Source organism: Anoplopoma fimbria, chromosome 14 (genome assembly GCF_027596085.1).
Source record: "Anoplopoma fimbria isolate UVic2021 breed Golden Eagle Sablefish chromosome 14, Afim_UVic_2022, whole genome shotgun sequence".
Lineage (NCBI taxonomy): Eukaryota > Metazoa > Chordata > Actinopteri > Perciformes > Anoplopomatidae > Anoplopoma > Anoplopoma fimbria.
This window is the reverse complement of record NC_072462.1, coordinates 12,566,040-12,589,692: the sequence shown is the minus strand read 5'-3', so window position 1 is coordinate 12,589,692 and position 23,653 is coordinate 12,566,040. Positions and strand designations below refer to the sequence as shown.

General features: G+C 36.1%; 3 protein-coding genes across 3 annotated transcripts; 1 reads left to right on the top strand and 2 right to left on the bottom strand.

Annotated features, from left to right (window-relative positions):
- Positions 1-5,193: 5,193 nt before the first annotated feature.
- On the top strand, positions 5,194-6,343 carry grp (gastrin-releasing peptide). The gene is made up of 3 exons (XM_054611849.1): positions 5,194-5,344; positions 5,938-6,164; positions 6,258-6,343. Exons 1-3 carry the CDS (start codon positions 5,194-5,196, stop codon positions 6,309-6,311), a joined length of 432 nt encoding a protein of 143 aa, XP_054467824.1. The 3' UTR covers positions 6,312-6,343.
- Positions 6,344-8,379: 2,036 nt separating this feature from the next.
- On the bottom strand, positions 8,380-10,541 carry rx3 (retinal homeobox gene 3). Its single transcript, XM_054613114.1, has 3 exons — positions 10,277-10,541; positions 9,674-9,912; positions 8,380-8,826 (listed from the first exon to the last, which is right to left on the bottom strand). Exons 1-3 carry the CDS (start codon positions 10,539-10,541, stop codon positions 8,380-8,382), a joined length of 951 nt encoding a protein of 316 aa, XP_054469089.1.
- Positions 10,542-16,865: 6,324 nt separating this feature from the next.
- cplx4a (complexin 4a) lies at positions 16,866-21,770 on the bottom strand. Its single transcript, XM_054613140.1, has 3 exons — positions 21,607-21,770; positions 19,701-19,788; positions 16,866-17,093 (listed from the first exon to the last, which is right to left on the bottom strand). The coding sequence occupies exons 1-3, from the start codon at positions 21,768-21,770 to the stop codon at positions 16,866-16,868; spliced, it is 480 nt and encodes a 159-aa protein (XP_054469115.1).
- Between the last annotated feature and the right edge of the window lie 1,883 nt (positions 21,771-23,653).

Below are 23,653 nucleotides of genomic sequence, written 5' to 3'. Positions count from 1 at the left end.
GGTGCAGAGAAAGAAGGGAGAGAGAGAGAGAGGGAGATGAAGACAGAGGGAGGTGGGGGATATAGAAAGGAAGAAAAAGGAAATGAGCAGGAGAAGAGTATAATAAGGGCTTGAATATGTACACCATGTTCATATTTAGGCCTTTGCTATAGCTTAGCCAAATGAGCTAGTGACGTCAGATTATGGGGGATGAACTTGAATATATCCTGCATTTTCTATTAAGGGATCGATAACATTATACATTTATTACATAATGTATAAATAGCAGAGACCTGTTTAATACCAACTGCCCATTTGCATGTTGCGTATGCCAAGGTCAACCAGTCTTGTGTCTATTTTCTGTTGTTTAAGATGAAAGTGTTGTAAATTTATTCAGCAAGACCACATGCATATATACATATCAAGCACAAATCAATATGAGAGAAGGTACTTTCAACCTAAAAGGCTATGATGTAACACATACAATAATGGCAACATTTTATCCTGCACATGAAGGCTTTTAACTCATAACCATAGAATTTCACAAATGCAAATATGATAATGATATGCTTATTCATGTAGCCAGCTATATAACATCAATAACAAGGCAATAAGGAAAAAGATATCATCATATTACAGTACGTGTGATAGAAAAATTGGTAAACAAAACGCAATAACCTACCTGGGAGACTGCAGAGAGAGGCTTTCAGCTGAATAAGGCTGTCTCTCTTTGGCCTGCTACCACTCCTTCATACACCTGGCAGACCTATCAAAGACAGCCATGAATACTGCAGCATAAACTAATTATCCTTCATCATTCAAAGGATCCTGCCAGATTTATTCATCAGACAACACAAATGCATTTCATACACTGCAAGGCAGCTGGATTTGTGCATCTGCATTTATCATAAAAAAGGCCCTTGTGGTGCCTCCTGCCTCTCTACAGCGTGACAGATTCAGTGCAGGAGAGGAGGTTGAGGTTGCCGTGCTCCCCCACCCCTAACAGAGGCACAGTCACATGACGTCATGTTGTCTCCACTCACGACGGCTAGAAGCAGCAAAGAGGAGCTGCTACAAGACTTGCAAGGGAAGCAAAGATATATAATAATTCAGATAGTCCTGTTCTGTCATACAGTACATTTCTTTTCTCCAGATAATTATATTATTAGAATATCATGGTTTATATAGATTCATATTGTTAGTATTTTATGTCCAGATCTTAAATGTTAAGCTATATAAAAAGTACATGATCCTAATATTAACTCCATAATAACCTGTATAATAGAGGTTGCAAATATAAGATAAAGCTCTGATAGCTTCCTGATGCCTTTAGGCTCCATTTAACCGAGTGGTTCACAAGCTTTTTGACTTGTTGATATATTTATATATACATATGTGTGTGGTACTGTCAGACATTGGGGAATAAGATTCTAACCTTAATGGGAATTTAAAGATATAAGTGGAAAAATCTGTCTAGTGGCATTTGCACAAGTCGACTTCTTTGTTTGAATGTATAAACTAAGGCAATTTGTTTCTTGAGTAGTTTTACACTCTGTATGAAATCAACTCATTTGAAAAGAATAGAGGAAGTAATAATAATAATAATGATAATAATTTTAATCTTAAGTGTTACTTGGTTGAAATAGGAACACAAACAGTACAGCAATTAAATAAAACCACACAATTACAACAACACAAATTAAAATGGAAATATTATAGCGAAAACACATTAAAAAAAATAATATATATATATAAACTTAAAAAGAAATAACATCAAAAAGATAAGAAATAAATAAAACAATGTGTTTGGATTAAAAAAATCTTAGGTGTAAAATGGGAGTCATTCGTATTCTCTCTCCGTCTGTTGTGTAACAGTATAAAAGCAAAGCAATATGTTTCTTTAAATCCGAGCGCAACCTTCAACGTCTCTGATTGGACACATGTGGGATTAAGTCGAAATGTGATGAACAGCAAAGACCTCATAATGTCAAACTGTCTTTGTTTAATTGACACTTTCCTGCTGAAAGGCGCTCTTTAAATGGCTCATTTTTACTTTTCATAAAGCCAATATTATTGCAGTTTTGACAGAACCATCAGAACACTTAATGTATCATATGACATTTCAAAAGAATGAACAGTATGAATAGAAACCAGAAAGGGCATTATTTAAACAGCTCAGAATATTTTCAGAGCGAGATCACTTATTTTTCAAATATATTCAATTAGACTCAAGAAATATGTAACATTGCAATGATAATGTTATTTTTTTATTATAATAAAGCATAATAGATTGTTATGATACATTAAAAATGTAAAACCAGTAGTTCCATGCTGTAAGCATCATGTAATGATACATACGTATGTCATATAAACTTCAGTTATTGGCACATACATACATGATGCTCTCTAAAGTCACCCCACAGTGCCATCTGCTGTTTATACTCCAGTAAGTAAAGTAAACCAGGTTTTTATTTTTATTTATGCATGTAAAGACAAACCAATATATGGAGAACATAACTTTTCAAATGTAATCAATCACAACTTATAATTACCAGCTTAAACTTAAAAAGAACAGTGTGACGCGGTCAGTGCCGGCTATTCAAACTTTCTAAATAATAATTTGTCTGGTTTAATTGTGTGGTCAAGGGCACGCAATCAGCCATGAGTGATTGTGAGTGAACTCATGATTTAAAGGTTGGATAATTTAAAAATCCTTGTCCTCTCAGTATGCGGTATCAACCTTTATTGTGCAGTATTTGATGTTTGACATCTTAAGCATTTGGTTTTGTTGAGTAAACCGTGCAAGATGGAAAGTCACTTTCATAATAATTCCCAATATCATCAGTTCAGGTTTTTCCATCAGGTTTTAAAGAAAACATAAAATAAATCTTTATCATTATGTTAATGAGTGATTTAAAACAAATTAAAAACATTATTTTAGTGGTACATTTAATAATCCTGGAATGTTTTGACTTGCAGTACATGATCATATGCAGGATATTGTTGTCTCACATAGAAAATAAACCAACAAATATTTCAGATGGCACTACCTGGAACTGCCCTTTTGCCATAAGTGACTCATCCTGTTTTGTTAAGGTCAACCTTGGACGATGATAAGATACATAATGAGCCAGAGATACTCTCCAACATCTATTATGGGATGTGTGTTGGGCTTTTGACCTGACAGTACCCAGAGGAAACCTACAACCTTTTCAACACAAAATGTTACTTACCTGTGTGGACTCCTTATCTGTCCTCATCTGTTCTCTTCCTGCTACAATCTGTCCGTCAATACAATCATGAAAGGGTTCAGTCAATTATGAGAATTAAACACACTGTTTGACGACTGCTTCATTCAGGCTGTTGACCTTTCCAGGAGGATGAATAAACTGTAATACACTGTACTGATTAATGATGCCAACTACACACAACAAGCTGGCATATGCTGCATTGTCAAATTCTTGTAACCGAACACACGACAGGTGTTGTCCGCAACAAAAATATGTATCATCGTTGTCCATTACCTGGTGTTCCTTCGCAATCACTGTTGATTTTCTAAATCTACTGCGTCATTTCCTCTGCTCTGAAAACAAAGGGAAGTTTAGAAAATGGTGATTCTTGTTTGTGGCAGCACGGTAAATGTCACAAAGCACTTCACAATAATAGGAACTCTACAGACAGAACACAAAAAAATAAAATGCTGTTGCGTACAGGCCAGATATGTCTTCAAATGCTGTGGTATGAAGTCACTTTTTGGGGTCTCGGACTATTCATAGGGCTTTTCTATTTAATTCTGCTCTGATTCATCGGCTTCTTATCTGCAGGTTTCCCCTCACCCTTTGATTAAGACACTCATTGCTTAAGTTAATATTTTCTCTTAATACTTCTATTTCAAAGACAATATTGTATGTTTTACTAACTGACAGCTGTGCAGTTTGAAGCTTACGTTTTTACGTAATAAACACATTCAAATGTAGGTAACATGTCAATGCATCAGTAATATAAGCCCATAATATTATATACAGTATAATATTATAACATTCGGAAAGGGGGACATTCTGCATGATGGATACTTTCTGATCATTTAAATGGTGGAATGGACTGAAAAGGCTTTCACTTGCAGAGTATTTATATCTACACTGCGGCATTGACAATGGTGGACAGTTAGTAAGCACTTTACTGAAAGGGATAAACCAGTGATTTAGTGTTGCTGCTCCATAAAGTTGGGAGTCGGAGACATTCAAAAATACGGTCAAAATGAAAAGCGACCTGATGAAATTAAAGCACAAGGCCCGAGCTCCAACATTACCCATAGTGCAACTAATATCATCTTTTTTTTTTAGACCTTCACTGCCTGGTCAATGCCCAGACACAAAACCATTTGAATCTCTTGAAACCATCGGGCGGTTTTCATTAAATGTGTGGGTTGAAATGGTTCAATTTCATATCTTATACATTTACGTCACCACATTACATAATCAAATATTGAACTTTAGATTTATCTGACAGCTATACTACTTCCAACTAGTTTTTTCACATTAAGATTTAGCATTCAAAACATATAGCTTTATGAAATATGATGTATTGCTGTGGTAGTCAAATGTGCTCCACCTCACCCTGAACATTGCTATTTCAGATATTATGATTAAATAATAGTAAGAGGCCATTCTGCATGATTTGTACTTTTATGTAGGTTACATTTGCTCGTTTACTTGAACTGTATAACCACTTTGATATTGATACTTTGTCTTACTTGAAGAATCTGAATGCTTCCCATTCCCATCCCCTCCCCTACATTCTGAAACGGAAGCAGTTACGCAGAAGTCCCGTCCATCATGGTGAAATGACGCTGACACCTCCTGCTATCACTCTGCACAAACAATGGCGAGCAATAATACTAATAATTGCGGGGCTATAAGGTGATCATTTCAGTCATCATGACTTTCGCATCATCGTGGTGCTTTTAAAACACAGCCCGCTGACGTGCAGCTTGTATCAGGAGGGGCATTTAACTTTCACCATTACTCATTTCCATCACAGGGCATCGGTGTGTAACTTCATCAAGTCCGCAACTGGAGCTGAGATACCGGTCCACCCCAGCTAACATAGACTATGGTGCATCTTTTCTAAAGTTAGATCAAGCTGAATAACTGCACCTAGGGATTGAAACACTGCTGTTTTATATCTGACTGTTTTGTTTTTTTGTCTGATACCATGGGCGGAGTGTGCGAAAGCTGCTCCTGGTCTTGCAGACCGGTGTGGCCACTTTTTATTATTCTGGTGACAATACCGTGTATGTTGCACTGCTCAGAGAGCCCTGCAGCAGTAGGGAAAATGTATCCACGCGGCAACCACTGGGCAGTAGGTAAGAGAAACTTCTTATTTTAAAAAATATATTAAAAAAAAAAAAAAAAAGAATATTTAAATATGTTTTTCATGCATAACTTCAAATATTGTCTTTGCTTGATTGATTTGGTAATTTGAACCATATTTGGGGATAATATTCACAGCAAGTCATATAATATCTCGCAGGATCAGAACATATTTGAACTTTATTTATCAGAACTTATTACCTTATTTATCATTGCTCATTTGAACAAATATGTGTTCACATATTTATTATTTATGATAATGCAGGAACTTGACGTATTAAAGTCTGGGTCAGCTACAGTTACCTTTTCATGTAATAGATTTTCTTCTTCTTCTGCTGGACAGGTTCACAAAAGGAATAAATTACAGTGAATTGCACTGAAGCAGCCTAATTAAATATACGCATTTTGGTTAATAAAGCTGTTTGACACACATTGTGTTTGATCTGGGCTTGCAACGTTGTGAAAGTGAAGATTTTTTTATTTTTCAGCATAATGAAAGATCACAATGTTATTTAAACCAAATGAAGTTGAATCAACATATTTATTCCACAACAGTTAATGCATCCCATTACGTCCAACTCCCCAGGTCACTTAATGGGAAAGAAGAGCACCGAGAGCCTGCCTGGACCTACGGAGACTAACCATGACAGTGAATACCTCCAACCCTCAGACACAGCTGTGGTCACAGAGAGACTGATGGAGGCTCTGATGCAGCAGAAGAACCAGAAACAGACGATGCCAGAGACTGCAGACAGGCTGCTTTGGCTGCACAGCGGCTGGAGAGAAGAGGACAGAGACAAATATCTCAGAGAGGTCAGTTTCTGTATTAACAGTTCATCAGTTAGTCTTCAAATGTTAGCAGTTTGGAAATAATATGTAATTGTTGCATGTGTTTCTCCATTGTAGAAGTCAGACCTGCTTCTTCTGGCTTTGAAACTGCGGGACAATAACTCCACCTGAATGCAAGCCGAAATTAAAGAAGGGTCTTCTTCACCTACTTAACATTTTCCCTGTAATCACATAGTTACATTGTATCTTTTTTTTTTCTGTTGTAAGAGTAATGCTGGAAACCCAATGGAAGTTTATTTTATGAATGATTTAAAAATTCTAATATGCACATCATGCAGCAGTTTGATTACAGACGGACATGACGAAGTTATGTTTGATGAACTCAGAATGTTGAATAAATTTAACGTTGTGATAACTGCATTGTGGATGTCTAATCATGCTTTGCACGCCACAAGTAACCTTTCAATTAATATTATGTTAACACAGAATCAGTGTTTTTGTTCTCAAACATATAAAACTCATAAAGCTCATTCCACCTGTAGAGTAACAAGTTTGTTCCACCAGATGGCGCACAACATCCGTTCTGAGAGCACCTGTAGTTAACAATACCAGTAATTTACCAATAAGGTAAATATTATTATGATTATATTACAGATAAAGAAAGCAGTTTATGGCCCTTTCAGTTTGATGCAGCTTTTCCCCATCTGGAATAAACACTAATGCACCCCAGTGTGTATTTAGGACAGTAGGAGAGATGATGACAAAGACTATTATTAGCCCTCATGGGGTTGCAGACAATAGGACATGCTAATTGAAACAATTTGATTACACAAATGTTTTACTTAAAGCCAAAGGAAAGTGTTGTCTTCTGTCCTCGTCCCTCATTTGTCGCGGATGATTGGCAAACAATAGAGGTACAAACCACTTTCACCCCGTCATTATGAGACTAATCCCAGGAGCGAATGGGATAAAGTTTACAGGAGTTAATGAGGAGCAAATAAGTGGGTTAACAAACCTGTAAAACAGAGGGAGGAAGTCTGGGAGTTTAAGCTGCTCTAATCTTGTCGTTTTAGTGAAATAAAATGTTAACGTAGTGTGAATTGATGCCATAACGAGGTTAAATGGATTTAAAGTTGCATTTACATTATGATGTTTGGCCCTATTTGAGCATTTCAGACAGTTTCTCCAAACTCACTTCAGTGTGAATAACAGAATTAATCACAGAAAATGTAATTCATCTTCCCTGCACTTATTGTTAAATTTACCTTATCAACAGGTCATAGCTATTCTGCTATATATTCACTTTTGCATCACAGTCATTCCTGATGTACACACACATATATGGTTCATCCTGTCAGACATTTCTGAAAACTGTCAATGTCTAAAATGTAAAAAAATGTCAAGAAAATCACAATCAGCCACAATGTTGTTTATGAATTTTACATATAAAGTTTATTGTGTAGAGAAATATTCACATATGTTAAATGTTTAATGATGAAGATCAGAAAGCAGCAGGGAATGATGAATCAAATGAGGAGCACTCCATTTACAAAAGTAGAATAAATATGGGTTCTAACTTGTTATATTGGCCACATAACACTGGATAAGAATGATAACGGGTTGAACAAATGTAAAAGTTAACAGTTAACACAACTTTCAGCAAAGATAAAGGAGAAGAAAAAACACCAGATCATCAGTGTTCATTAGTTTCATATTTTTACAGGAACTTCACAGTTAGTGTCACAGATTTAGATTGTTGCTTGTAAGGGTGACACTTTACTTTTAGTCCATTTATTTAGCCGTACAAACATTTAATAAATGATTTCTAACACATTATAATGAAGTTGTGAGCATCTTTGGATAATTTATGCGTTAATTAATGTACAGTATTTGTCAATTATAACGTTTCCTATGAAGACATATTATTACAACAACGTATTATCTTGTTATTTATTATCTGTTAATACCTCAGCCTCTAATAAACACTTATATCTACTTCATTATAGTGTGTTTTAAACCATTTATTCAATGTTTAAATACTGCTTATATTATACTTAATGGGAGAAGAAAAGGGTTACCCTTATAAGTGACGAGGACGTCTCTAATCCTGGATGTCAACTGTAGATTTCACTCTTTCAAAAATAACAATCCAGTCTGCATGATGTTGAAGTCAGTTTCTCAAAAGATGCATCACGACGCATTCTGGGTTTCAATGTCCATTTTTATCCTCCACTCAGCATCACCACGTCTTCCCAATAGACTGAATATGTTCCTTGGCCTTCATCCTCAGTGAGGCAATACTAGAGTTCCTGGGGTCAGCCGAGCAGTGGTACGCCGGGGGTGGAGGGCACATGGAGCCCATGTGGGGCAGGTGAGGGCTGTGTCCCAGGGCGGAGGAGTTGAGGAAGGAGGCCGGCAAGGAAGAAGGCATGGAGGGGGGAGGAGAAGGGGTGTAAGTGCATGGGAGGCCCTGCGAGCCCGTGATGAAGCCTGGGAGGGACTGCAGGGAGGTGGAGGTGGTGATCGGGGTGGAGAGCCAGGGGTCCAGCTGCAGACTGGAGCACAGGGAGCTGGTGGGAGAGCGGCTGAAGGAGAGCAAGGAGGAAGAGGTGTCCTGGAGCTTGATGGAGCTCACCTCCAGCTTCTCCTGACGACGCCATTTTGCTCGCCGGTTTTGAAACCAAACCTGGAGAGAAAGAGGAGGATTTCAATTTTCAATTCAATTAACCTCAATACAACTTTATTCAACCCTGACAAGTAACTGAACAGATACATACAATAGTTAGGAGAAGAGTGAGAAAAAACGTTTAAAGCTAAAACCAATCAAAGGCTTAAAAAACTACAGCTATTAAGTAGAATTCGATATTATTTGAAAGTATTAAAAAAATTAGAAATATGTAGGGTGACAATATGAGATTTATGAGTGAAAATAACAAAGCACTTTGCCTTAAATTAAAATGCTATAATTAATCATTAGTGATTGTTACAAAAGATATTGATTGAACTGATGGTTTTTCAGTTTCCTTTAGGGTTGAATCGATGATAAAAGCCTTAACTGAAGTTTCACATTTTTTTAAACAAATTTGATTTAGAAATCTGCCAAAATAAATAAAAATAGCTTTTGCAATTGGACACTAAAACATGCACTGTCTTCACTGATCCAAACAATTTGATTTATATCTGTTTTATATTTGTGATCCCTAAACAAGTTAAATATACATGCAAAGAAAATATATTTTATCAAATTAAACGAATGTGTTACAAATTGGTTCACTCAATTTCTAACGTATCTCTTTAATTTAATGTTAGAATTGGAAGATCTATCCAAAAACAAACTTTTAATGTAAACATTAAAACTATAAGGATGACTTTTTGAGGGATATATTTCTTGTTTTTCTTCTTTTATTTATTAAAACTATTACAAATGTTTGGAGATAAGCCCATGTGCACGTATGCAGCCATCATGCAGGCCAAGTACGCGTGTACAGTGAGAAGAAAAGGCCGATGGAAGTGGATGTTTTCTGGGTACATACCTGGACTCGGACCTCCGGCAGGTTGACCTTCAGCGCCAGCTCCTCCCTGCTGTACACGTCCGGGTAGTGGGACTTTTCGAAAGCTCTCTCCAGTTCGTGAAGCTGGAAGGTGGTGAACGTGGTCCGGTTCCGACGGTGCTTCTTCTTTGGGTTTTCATCGTCGGACAGTTTGCCGTCTCCGTCCGGTGAGTCCGGTGAGTCCGGGCACACCGGAGCTTCAGCGGCGCCGCAACACACACCTGCGGAGAGACGAGAGTGTGAGCACCGAGACAAAAAGCTTGGAAAAGTACAACTACACTATTATAAATATATATATCATTTTTTTCCCTATTTTTCAGATTTTCAAGTATCGTTTTAATGTGTTTATTTTTTAATTTGTGGGGTTTTTTTGTGGCATTTTTTTTATAGCCAGTCAACCTGTTTGCGCACCGATTTCTTATTGGTTGAGAATGAAATAGTTAAAAAGTTATGTTTACATTTTTTAAAAACCCTTTAGAAACTTGAAGGCTCAACACTAAATACCACATGGCACGTTAAGAAGGCTTCATTTCTGCATTTAAATTGAAATGTGGAGAAAAAAAAATCAAAAAAAAATCTACTTACTGTCAAAACTTTCCGTGGAATGGCCTTTCTTCAGTGGGGTCATTATTACATTCCGCTCAGCATCTTTGACCAGGACTTTCTCCGTCATGCTGTAGCAGGAGGCCGATTTGTGGAAGATGGTGTCCTCTTTAAATCCCAGTATCGCCTCTATGCTGTGGACCGTGGACGGGTTGTCTCCCGGGCTCTGGACGGAGCGTGCGGAGGGAGACATGCGCTCATCCATCATCATCATCATCACTTGGGAAGCTGATCCAAGAAGCCACATTGGTCGGTGTAGTCCAAAAGATGGTCACAAGTACACAACTTTTTTTTTTTTTTTTTTTACAAACGTATTTGCTTCTTTCTGTGTTTTGGTAAAGTTGTAAATCGCAAACCAGAGCCGAGTGGAGGAACTTGAGCAGAAGACGCACACCGGTTATAGCCTGTCTTGCTCAGTGGATATGGAGCATCTTCAGACGGAGCTTTTAAAGTGGTGCCTGCTGCAGGACTGCTCATGAGGCACCCCCGCTGCACGTCAGAAAGGGGACGTCCCGTTGGATTTGGCCCTGGATTTAGGGGTAACTGTGCGCCCAAGCAGGCACCAGCTCGCACACCCTCCTTCTAACTCCTCCCCATCTCAAGTGCATCCGTCAGTGCTGGCTCTAAACCTACTTACATAAATCTTAAAACCATCTTTCCACTCCTCCAGATGTCATGTTCATGTCAGTCTGTGAAAAAAAAAAAAAAGAGAGGAAGATTAGGGCCCACAGATTAAGGTACAACAAAATCATAATTACAAGATTTCTGGTCAGGACACGGATTGCAAGATGACAGCTTAATATTTAATCAAAGCGTCAAGATATTGTTGCCAAAACGAATAGACATTTCATTTAGTGGAGGAATTATTGTTTTATTGACCTTAAAGACAAATCATGCACCTCTTGACAAACAAAAACTTAAATACTTTCATAGGCTTATACAAAAATAAAGAATTATTCATAAGTCAGAATGAAACTATGAGGGCTTTCTTTACCCTGATTTGTGTAGGTGTTGAGTCAAAGAGGGTAAAAAGCCCAAACAATAACAGTTTTTGAGCTATAACCACTTAACAGCAAACAAAGATTGACAGCAGTGTGGTAATCCTCCTTAAGGGGATTACATTATTTTACTCAAAAGAGTTAAAACCCCTAAAACTATTTAGCCTTTCCTAATTACAGAAGGTGACCTTATCCTTTGTGTGCCTGAGAGGGGGGGGTCAGAGGAAGGGAGATGCTTACTGAGCACTGATTTAATGAACTGCAAAAAGTTGTGACTTTAGCACATGCAAAAGTTCATTTATATAGCAAAACTTAAAAAAAAAAAAGATGCTCTCTTGTGTTTACATGTGAGGAGCTCTGACAATGTTTTATTTTGATAAGAGGTTCTTAAGATGTATGGTGTCTGAAAATGTTAATTGAGTGATTGTATTGATTCCGTTTTATTTTCAGTTTTTATTAAATTAGGAAAAGACTGAATATTAAGTTTCTATCTCACGAGCTCTATGCTCAGCTGCTGGTTAGCCTTGACGGCAGCATGCACACAGGCTGAATGGATCTTCTGCGTCAGTATAATAACCTCCTGTGTTCAAAATACCAGTAATGAAGAGATGACTGAACACGTGTTGCAGGTTTCTTACACTTTTCAGTGGTAAAAGGTTGAAAAAATGTTGTTCAAACTAAATTTGAAAGTCATTGTTCTTTAGTCCAAACAACTTTTCCAAAATCTGAGATGACCAACTATGTCCACCATTCTAAATATAAGATTGAAGCTTGAAGATAATAGTTTAACAGTTTAACATTTTGGGAACTTTGCTGTTTTGTTTCCTTACTTAGAGTAACATGAGATGATTACTGCCACTCTCTGTCTGGTATCATTAGTTTAGCTTAGCACAAAGACTGGACATTGAGGGAAACAACTAGCCATGCTATGTTCAAAGATTAAATAAATAAATAAATGTTTGCCTATAAGCACCCCTTAAGCTCATTACTTAACACAACCTAACTTCTTAGTTTAATCCACTCAAAAAGTAAAGTGTAAAACCAGCAATTTATTGCTTTTCTTGGTGGTTAAGGGCCAAACTATTTTATGCCTGGGAGTACTAACTAAGGTTTTGTAAAAATAAAACAAATATGATATAAGTGCTAATTAGCGAGTTTTAGAAGTGCTGCTAAGCACATTTTGTAGCCTTCAGACAGAGCCAGGCTAGCTTGTTACCTCTATTTCCAGTCTTCCAGTGCTTTACTAGCTAACAGCAAAAGAGAGAGAGACAGAAAGATTGAGAGAGAGAGGGAAATCCAAAAAGAGCAATCAAATTTGGCTTCATGTAAAAAAAATAAACTGACCCCCACTCCTATCAGTTTAGAGCCCTGAAATGCCAAGAGCTGAGCAGAGAAAATAGTCCCCTCAATCAGCTGGTCCTCAGGCTAAGTCCACTTTCCAACCCAGTTCTGCCCCAGGACCAGTCTGACAACAGATCCATTAGATTCCCCCAAATTATAACACATCAGAAACAAAGCCATATCACCAACTGGAACGCACAAACAAAAGCACAAAAGCTAAATGCAGTGCTCTCTGGCCCTAAAAAGAAAGTACAGTGCAGCAGGTTATCTGACCACAATGACTGACTCCAAACAAAGAACTACCTTCACAAAACAACTGACTCAGTGAGAACAACCTGGCCATTGAGACGGGCCGATACAAGAAGTCATGGCTCCCCAAAGAGCAGCGCATCTACCAGCTGTGCAAGAAAGACAAAGTGGAGACAGAGCTGCACTCTCTAACAGAATGCACCGAACTCCAGCCAGTCAGAAATAAATATATTTGCCTAAATTTAAAAACAAACATCCCGAATTCAACAACATGAGCAACATTAACAAAATCCCAATCCTGTTGGTAGAGCACACAGAGAGCTGCAGTGTAGCAGCAGAGTATGTCTTTACCTGCCCCCACCCACCCAGAACACAAACACACACACAAAGCAAATCATATTACCACAGACACGCACACATTGTTAATTATTATTATTAATATTATTGTTATTATTTGTTGTTGTTCATCTTGCTGACTGTTCTTTCCCATGTTTGTACCACCTTGTACAGTACAATGTGCGTTGGCGATGCTGTGTACCATTATGGTCGTGCCAATAAAGCATCATTGAATTGAATTGAAGAGAGAGAGAGAGAGAGAGAGAGAGAGAGAGAGAGAGAGAGAGAGAGAGAGAGAAAGAGCAGGCTGACAACCTTGGCTCTGCTGATCCTATTAGATGGTAATCTCCAGACTTCACAAATCCTCAGCCGTTTAAACGTGTGTTCATGTGAAACTCTAAATGGTGAGGAATCCTTCCTACCCCCCTCTCCCCCCCCACCCCCCCCCACCCCCCACCCCATTCTGTCTAATCATCCCTAACAAGTGTTTGGATAATGCCTAATTAAATTAAGACCTATTTCTTTATTCACTGCGTTAGCTCTGATTCAGGTAGATAGGATTAATTGAAGTTGCTCGATTTTTAATGTGTGTTGGTTGTACAACAGGATTTCTGCGTGACTGACCTTTAAAAGGCTACTGAGGATTTTAATAACAAGCTTAAAGCCCCTTACATCAACATTACATTAAACAAGTAAGTCTTTTACAGAAATCTGGACCATTGAAAGTTTAAAATAATAATAATTGGACAAGACTTGAAGTTTGAGTATTTGTATTTATGGTAAAGCTGAATATGACTGTTGATGTGATATGTAAGATGTGTTACAGCATCCAGCTTCACAACACAAACTGCTATATTTCAGTCTAAAGTATTAGAATACAGTACCTCCATGTATTTAATCTGTTTTATGTCCATTGTTTTTAATGGAATAAATTATTCAGTATTTTAAAGTTGTGTGTGTATAACATACCCTTCTGTCACTTTTTATGACATATCACACATACTATACTAGAATTTAAAAAAAAAATTGTATAACACTATACCATGACTTTTTATGACATACTATACTCTGATTTTATGCCCTTATGGAAATAAATCTCAACTTTTTATGATGTACTAAAATTTGACTTTTCATGACATACTATGCTATGACTGTCATTGCTTTTTTACAACATGCTTTACTATGACTTGTTTCGACATGCTATACTATAACTTTTTATGACATACTATACTATGACTTTTTATGACATACTTTACTATGACTTTTTTACTTCATACTTTACTATGACTTTTTTATGACATACTTTACTATGACTTTTTATGACATATTATACTTTAACTTTTTACTTCATACTATACTTTGGTTTTTTCGACATACTATACGATTACTTTTTTCGACATACTATATTAAGACTCTTTTCTTACTTCCTTTGACATGCTATACTATGATGTTTTTAGGCATACTATATTATGACTTTTTTATGAATTGTTTTGACATGCTATAATATGACTTATTCATGCATTTTTTTAAATGCTTTACTTTGAAATGTTAATGTGTTTTTTAGACATACTATACTATGACATTTTTAGACATACTATATTATGACTTTTTTATAACTTTTTTGACATGCTATAATATGAATTTATCATGATTTTTTTTTTTAAATGCTATGCTATGAAGCTTTTATGGCTTTTTTAGACATGCTCTACGATGACTTTTCATGACATTGTTTGACATGTTGTACTATGACGTTTTTATGGCTTTTTGAGACAGACTACATTACGACTTTTTCATAACTTTTTCTGACATACTATATTATAACTTTTTCATACATACTATATTATGACTTTTTAAGACTTTTTTGACAATATTACTTTTTCATGCATTTCACGACTTTTTATGACTTTTTTAAAACATACTATACTATAACTTCTTTTGTCACATCATACTTTGACTTTTTATAACTTTTGTTCATACTATGCTATAACTCTTTAATAGAACTCTTTAAGACATACCATACAATCACATCTAATGACTAATTCAACATACTATGGTACGACTTTTTATGACTTTTTTCAAACTATTTTTAATTTGACTACCTCATTACTTCTTTTTACATATTTTACTGTGAATTTTTACGACATACTATACGATTACCTTTTTAGACATTCTTTTCTATGACTATTTTATGACCATTTTGGCATGTTATACTTTGACCTTTTTAAAACTTTTTTCAACATACTATACTATAACTAATATATTACGTTTTTGGAAGACAATTCAAGTAAACTATGACTATGACATTTTTTAACTCAATACATTTTTTCATTCCATCTTTTTTTGGCATACTGTACTTCTATTTGATCACATTTAAAAAATAAGCTAGTATGACTTTTTGGATGATATTTCTTGACTTCTTGATACCTTTGAATTTTCATGGCATGCTGTACTATTTTTCTTTTCAAATTTTATGACATATTATACTATGACTTTTTTGATTCAATTAAAAAAGTACTATACTATAATGTTTTTGATGTGACTTTTCAACATACAATATAAAAAAAATTCTCTAAGTAATTTACTATGACTTTTAAAGTTATGTTTTATGCTATTTTAGACGGCAAAAATACCAATTTTTTAACATACTTTGCCTAGATTTCTTTTATGACATTTTTATGACATACTAAACTATGACTTCCATTTCTTTTTTATGACATATTATACCATGACTATTGAATGACATGCTATTTGAACAATATATTTAGAAGTATCTCCATATGTTTCATATGGATTTATGTAAATTGATTTTATTTTTAAAGAATAAATTATTCAGTATTTAAAGTTATGATTTGTGCAAATCTGCAAAATGTCTCTGCAAATGTTTCAGGCTCAACAGCTTTTATTACACTTAAAATGTGTATATGAGGAAATTCAAAGTAAATCAACATTTCAAGACATATGAAGATTATCTGCTTTGTAATAACACCAAGAGAAAAAAAATCTAACTGTCATAGCTAATTCAAAGATCACTTACCAACCACATAACCAACAAAACAAAAGGAAAGTTTAAACACTCACACAGGATTGAATTTGTAACTTACATACGTTTTTTGGGGGGGGACTTTTATAACGAGGCCTTGGTACATTGTTATTTATTTGAATTAAAATGATGCTTTAAGAGACTTAGCTGTTTCATTTAACAACAAACGAAAGAAAAGAGTGAACATAATATCACAAGTAATCTTTTTTTTTTAAAAATACATTATGGCCTGCGACTGGGAAAGATCTCATGACTACACTGATCTTCAGAAAGCGGCCATGTGGACAGATGGGGTATTGTGGTTGTATTTTGAAGTATTTTCAGTTTAAATTACTATCCATTTAGTAACAAGCTAACAGGAAAGCTTTTACAGTATATCCTTCAGTAGATGCAGAGCTGTAGCAGTAATGATATAACAGACCTTTTTTATGTTACAGAGAGATGATTTGCCCTTTCTAGAGAATACATTGTAGGCGGTTGTATCTGAATCACAGACTTATTAACGCAGCTCAGTCTGCAGATTCCCAGAAAGTGTTAAAATTATTTTTCTTATGTTCTTCTCTTCCTCTTCTTCATCATTCAAACACAGAAGACCCTCTCCGACTGTTCACATGACAGAGCACTTCTCCTCTGCTTTGCTCTTCAGCTCGGTGACGGTGGCCGAGGCCTTCTCCTTCAGCTGATCCATGTCCATGTTCTGCAAGTTTTGAAACTGGCCCATGATGGAGTCCTTGCCCTCCTCCTCTGTGGCGTCCTCATCCACCATCTTGAGCAGCTCCTCGGGCACGTCCACGTCGTCCCCGGCTATCTCAATCATGTTCTCATCCTGCTCACTCTGCAGACAACAACACCGGGGAGAAAACACGGTCAGGACCCAGAAATGCAGACATTTGACAGATTTTCCATGAAGGGTGATTTTTGATATTTAGGATATGAGAGTCTGTTTGGTCAACAGTGGTCCTCATTTGGTATGCAACTGTAAGCTATCCCTGTATCTTCCAAACTGAATTGTTAATTCAAAAATCTTGAAAGGATACAAGTCACAATATTTTCTTTTTGAGACTGTTGTAAAATGTGGCGGGTAATTATTTGAGACCTTCCAGGATTCACATTTATACATTCTTTCTTTTCTCTGTAACTGTAATAGATTAGTTAAAATATTTCTCCCTAACTTTTTACTTTCTAAGTAAAAATGAGGGAGGGCATATTTATGTTTCCCTGATTGTATCATAGACTGCATATTTATAGCATATAATTACTATTTAGAGAAGTAAACAACCTTAAGGCAGACTTAAAGGCTTTTTACAGGATTAAAATGCTGTCTGCAACAACATATATATCTTTGACCTTTAACACTCTGATCTGACAAACATGTATATATTGACCATAGTTTATCAGAGGACACATAGGATGAACTAAAAATAAACCTAATTTGTTGACCAATTTTGTATTCATTATATTGTCCTCCTTTGATTTTACTTTTGTTCTAATATAACACATAAGAACTTTAAAATACAATACATTGGTCCGTATTGGAATACAGATGCAGACCAAGAATATCAGCAAGCAATCAGGCAAACTAGAAAACAAAAACAGACAGACTCTAGTATCTGGATTTCTTTTTTTTGTGAAGATTTAAGTCTCCTTTGACTTTACTTACATTTGGCTTTGCATCATAGAAATTCTATATTTAAAGCCTTACCAGCAAACTCAATCTAATCACTTAATATCTGAAAGAGTCATGCAATAGGCAGTTCACTGGGACCTCTTTAAACTTCAATCTCTGGGATTATCTCAGTCCTGCCTTAGCCTTTCCTCCAAGAAACCCAACGATAGTCTAAAGATATCTTCTATAGCGTTGCACGGGACTCTAATTCCATTAGACTAACAGCACCAACTTCCTGTTTCTACTCATAGTGTACAATTGTACCATTATTATTTATTCTAACTTTCTCTTAATAGCATATAGGTGTGTTCTCAACCTCCTACCCATTAAATGAAAATAATCAACACAACAGGATCCCTTTAGGTGCCTTATTGTTGTTGAAAATCCATTTAGAAATGCATATTCCAGTTCTATTAAAGACACTTTGTCATTTGTCCTTTCACACTGGCATGTAACGTAAACATTATGAGAAATAATTAGATTTAGGTGTATGGCCTCCAGCAATTGTCCCCATCAGATATGTGTCATTTCAATTTAAAAGACAAAGAGTAAAAAGAAATGCACTCATTGTTTAAACCAGAAAACTGAACAATAGAGTGTCTGTTGCGTTGCACCATAAGAGACGCCTCCAGCAGCCAAGGTCATCCATGCATTCAGATAAATAAAATCATTAGTATTAGAAAAGCTGTATTGGAAAATGATTTTGCTCTTTTGCAGAAAAGATATGAAGTTCTTCACAAGCAAGTTTTCACTTCTAGATACATTTACAGGATTAGAAGACACTCTCCCAGTATTTATCATTTAATGGCTTAAAAAATCTCCACATACCTTATTTGCTCCTTCCATCACAGCCTATTTTTCTTTAATAGTCCTTTAAAATGGTGCAGTTGCACAGTTTATATCCACTAAAGTAGGTGTTGTTCTTTCTTAAAGCCAGTTCACACTGCCCAGCGCTCCCTAATGAGCCTGGGACACCTGCTCAGCGGCATTTGACTTTGTAAGACTCAAGGTGTAATACGGGACACATAGGCTAGTTGAACGTCTTTCCCACTAATCTATTGGCATGGCTTCCACATCCTGTCGTCCAAGCTGAAGTTGCCAAGTGCTGCTCTTAGATAAAGATAACCTCAACCACAAAGCATCTATTTGTTTCTCTACCTGCGCAGGCAGGACACATAGCTCACTCACCAAATCATACTTTTTCACCCGACCGCTGGACAGTAAAGCAAATTAATAAGGAATGCTAATTATAATTTCCTGTCCTTATAGACTGAGTATAGGATCATATAATCTGATGAATAAAACAAATAATTGATACAGAAACCTCATAGTAAATGTTGAATTGAAGCACTTGGTAATACTATACCTCCATAACACACTACAATGTAGTCGTAAGCCGATACAATTGTTTATTGATTTATTTGTGTGTTTATTGTATATTAATGCATTTGTCAACAACTTTAACTTTTGTGGACATCCTTTCGCTGAGGTTGTTGTATAAACAAATAATGAATGTAAATATAGTTAAATGCAGTTGTAATAATAAAGCATGTCTTCATAGGATAATTGTTACTTACAACTGCCCTTCTATCTGACTACAACTCCTTTATAGTGTGTTATTAACCATTTTGTTCAATATCTATATAGTGCTTTAAAGAACTTTATTGAAAGTCAACCATTATGCCTTTTGTTCCTATTTAGGAGAGTTTGTTAATAGAATAAATTACATTTTAAAATATGAGTAACACAAGAACTGTAGGAATAAAAAGTGTTTACCTTGGGCAGCCTGTATTTTTCTCTGAGGCACACCCTCAATGTTGCCCTTTCTGCCTTCTTGTGTAAGAAATCTGCATCTCTCTCCATCCTGAAATGAAAAAAATATATATATTATTAACACAGTAACCTTTATTGTTGGCCTCAAGAACATCCCATTGGTTTAATGGGGGAATATGATTTATTTAATTTACAATATTTTGTATTTTTTTATAGAAATTACAAAAGGGGAAAGCTGCAAGAAAATAACAGCAAGGTCGAATTTTATGACCTTGTGTTGTCTTCAGTGTATTCAGCGTATTTTAATGAAAAATATTTTCCTTCTGATGGCTCAGTCTGTTTTGTTTATGCATACAAATCAACCCAATCAGATAAATAACAGAGAGACAATTTAGCCTAACACAAAAACACTTCTGAAATCTGAAATCTGTAATGCGTGCACGTTAATTCATTTTCCTTAGTCATTTAATAACTTTACTATCAGTTACTCTTAGTTTACTTCCTTTAGATTCATAGAATAAAAAATAAACTGTGTCACACATTAAATTAAATGTTGTTGTGACATACGTGTTAGCAACTTCTTAGGCTTTTAGAAAATATCAGTGATTCTAGTTTTAATCTATTAATCAAAATATAAAAGCAAGTAATTATCTTCTATCTTGAACCTATGTATTTCCGTATTTTCAAGGCTAGACTCGCATACTTTCCCTCAGTTAATTAAAGATGTGATTATTAGGCCAGACTGACGGAAGCAGATTTGCTATCAAGCCAAGACACCGCAACTTGAACTCTAGTGAAACAAAAACACAGTGGACAGGGGTTTCTAACTAACTATACATTTGCTGAAATGCTTGTTCTCTTCGCCACATTATGCATACATTTATACCATTTTTTTAGAAGAACTTTCATGTTCTGCCATTTCAATTTCTATAGAACATTTGTGTGGTTCTAAATGTGGTCCTTTCCTTAACATAGGAGTGGTGAGGCTGGTTTAATCTTGTTATGTAATACAGGATCTGCCTGATGCTGCAAAATTTACTCTGCCTCCCAAAAGTCCAATTTTTTTAAGAAAGTATTATTAACCCTATTTCTTCAAAGTTTTATTAAGGACGCCTTAATCAGAATGTTGCTGAGTGTACAATCATACATATAGGAAAGCAACATAGTGGTGCACAAAACCAAGTTACCTGCTGCTCATATTTACTTTTAAAACTCATAAAATATAATAAATTTGAAATATATTCCACATGGAATAATATAAGAGTTTTAGCTTTTGATATGTACAACCTGGACTACCTCAAATGGAGATCCAGATAAAATAAATAAATAAATAAATAAATATAATTTTGCAGGACTATGATTACTTTTCTTTTGCTGCACCACCACATATCTCCTCAATCATAGGATTTTTAGTGTTACACTTTAAATATTAATATATTTTCTGCCCACAATGCCATTTTTTTGAGCTGCAAATCAAACTATAATTTAATTGCTAACTTTTTAAAACTAGAAAGCACCTCGAATATTACCTACAACTGTTCTTGATGCAAAAACAAATGACGGATTATGGGAGATTATTGATCCAGGCATGACCATTGCCCTCAGTGGGTTATGTTGAAAAAAATCCACTATGCTGGTACCTCTGCTGTGACCTTCAGCAACAGATGTATCTCTCAAAAATACAGCTTGCTCTTTGTAAGCTCATGAAAACAATTCATATATAAGTGTTGACATTTAGTTAGGGGTTTGGCTAAAAAATATGGTAGTGGGGAAAGTAAACAGTGGAGAGGAGTATAAAAGGAGTATAAAACAGCTTGTCAAGGTCAGATTTTACATTCTGCAGCCATACTGTTTAACTTGGGCCAATGGGACCAATTGAAAATGGAGCACTGTCCAAGTTACTACTTACTTCTCCTCCACCACTTGTTTTTGGTACTCTTCATACTCCTCGCGTGTCATCCCTGCTGCCTTGGCTGGATCTGTGGGAGCGGCCTCCTCTTCCTTGTCACCTCCACCACCAAGACCGATCCCTGACAGGGGGTTCCCAATCATGCTCTTGATCAAGAAAGCCATCTTGAGTTGCTGTGCGACTGTTCACTCTGCAAGGGTGCGAATATTTTTTTTAAAAGGTGAAAGTGATGCTGCTCCCCTTATGGTGCGCGCCGGTTTCGGCTTCCTATAGCTGTCAAATCCAGTGGTAGCTCTCTAGCTAACCTGCTGCTTGTCTATGGAGCCAAGGACACACTGACGACAAGCAACAGACACAAACACACACACACACACAACGGCCATAATCTGGATTTAATCCTCCCTGCTCCACTATGCTAAGAGGCAGATGGCCTGTTTTCTCTCTATTTTTAAATCATGCAGACCTTTGTAGATCTTTCTTTTTATTAATTCTGACACTTTGTGCAACATTTTGAAGGTGCTGTGCTCATCGTAAAAATATTTTTGGACATGGCTGTCTTCAGTTTGGGACCACACATACGCTGCTTCTGCCCACTAGTGCGTAATCATATTAGTAAAGTACTGACTGGCCCATGTGCAGCTTATACTGGTGAGACCAAGCAGAGTAGAGAGAGAGAGAGAGAGGAGCGGGATTACAGTCTTGTTTATCCCCCACTGGGGCCATCACTAATGCCTGCTATTGTTCAGTGGGAGGATGATTGACAAGAGGATGAGAGATGGGGAGGAGACGTTTCACCCTATCACTGCACCGCTATCTGAGAGGTTTGGTGAAGAACTTGTAGATTAACCTGATATTTTTCAGCACCCAAACATTTCAGACATGCTCATCTGCAACCAAATATGTCATGTGATATCTTTAGTTTAATGACATGCAAAATATAAGTTTCATTATTTTTCCTTTAATCAATACTACAGGAAATGTTGGGATTGTGAGTATGTGACATTTTTACATGTGATGGATCTTAGACCACTAGGCCCAAAATATATATATTTTTTGCCACTTGTCGGCTTCTTTGACAACGACATGCTTGATTTTATTAAACACCAACTCCATTGACTATACTGTTTCAAATACTATTAGATGGATTTTCAAAACATGTAGTAGGCTACAAACATTTCCATTACCATCAGGATAAGTTTTAATAAGTTTGGTGATCAATATTTGAATGTGTACAAGTTTGGGGGTTTATGAACAAATATGTTCGCCCATTGACAGCTGAGGTCGGCTCCAGCACCCCTGCGACCCTTAACTGGATAAGCAGGTTACGGAAAATGAATGAATGAATGAATGTGCAAAACTAATGACTCATCAGTCTCAGCTGTACTTTGTGTTTACTGCTGATCAGTAAATGTTAGCATGCTAACACCCTAAGTTAAGATGGTGAACATGGTTAGCATTATTTACCCTAGACATTGGCAAATTAACAATCATTGGTGGAATGTACAATGTACTTATGTACTTATGTACTGTTTTCTTTCATTTCACATTGTACTTCTACCAAGCAACATTTCAGAGGGAAATTCTTTACTTTTTAATTCCCTACAGCTTTAGTTAGTTACTTTACAAATTAAGATTTTTGCATACAAAATAGGCAATCTGAAGAGCTTCTAAATTACAATGTTTTGTTATAAATTAAGTTACCCAAAAGTTTGAGAAATAAGTTGAGTGACAGACAATTTATTGTCAACCATTTTTATAATTGTTTCTAAAATTTAGAAAAATTACCCAAATGGTTCCAGCTTCACTACTTTTCCTGTAATGTATTTAAATCAATTTAAAATCAATTGGTTTCGTGTTAAAGTACATTTACCGAATTAAACTTGCATGATTCTTCCTAAGTAACATTGTTAAATCAGTACTTTTACTTGTAAGAGAGTATTCTGACAGTGTGGTATTAGTACTGAATACTTCTTCCACCACTGTAAGCATTTAGCTCAAGTACCAATATGTGTCTTAGCTCAGCGTCACAGAGCCCAGATTGTGGCTG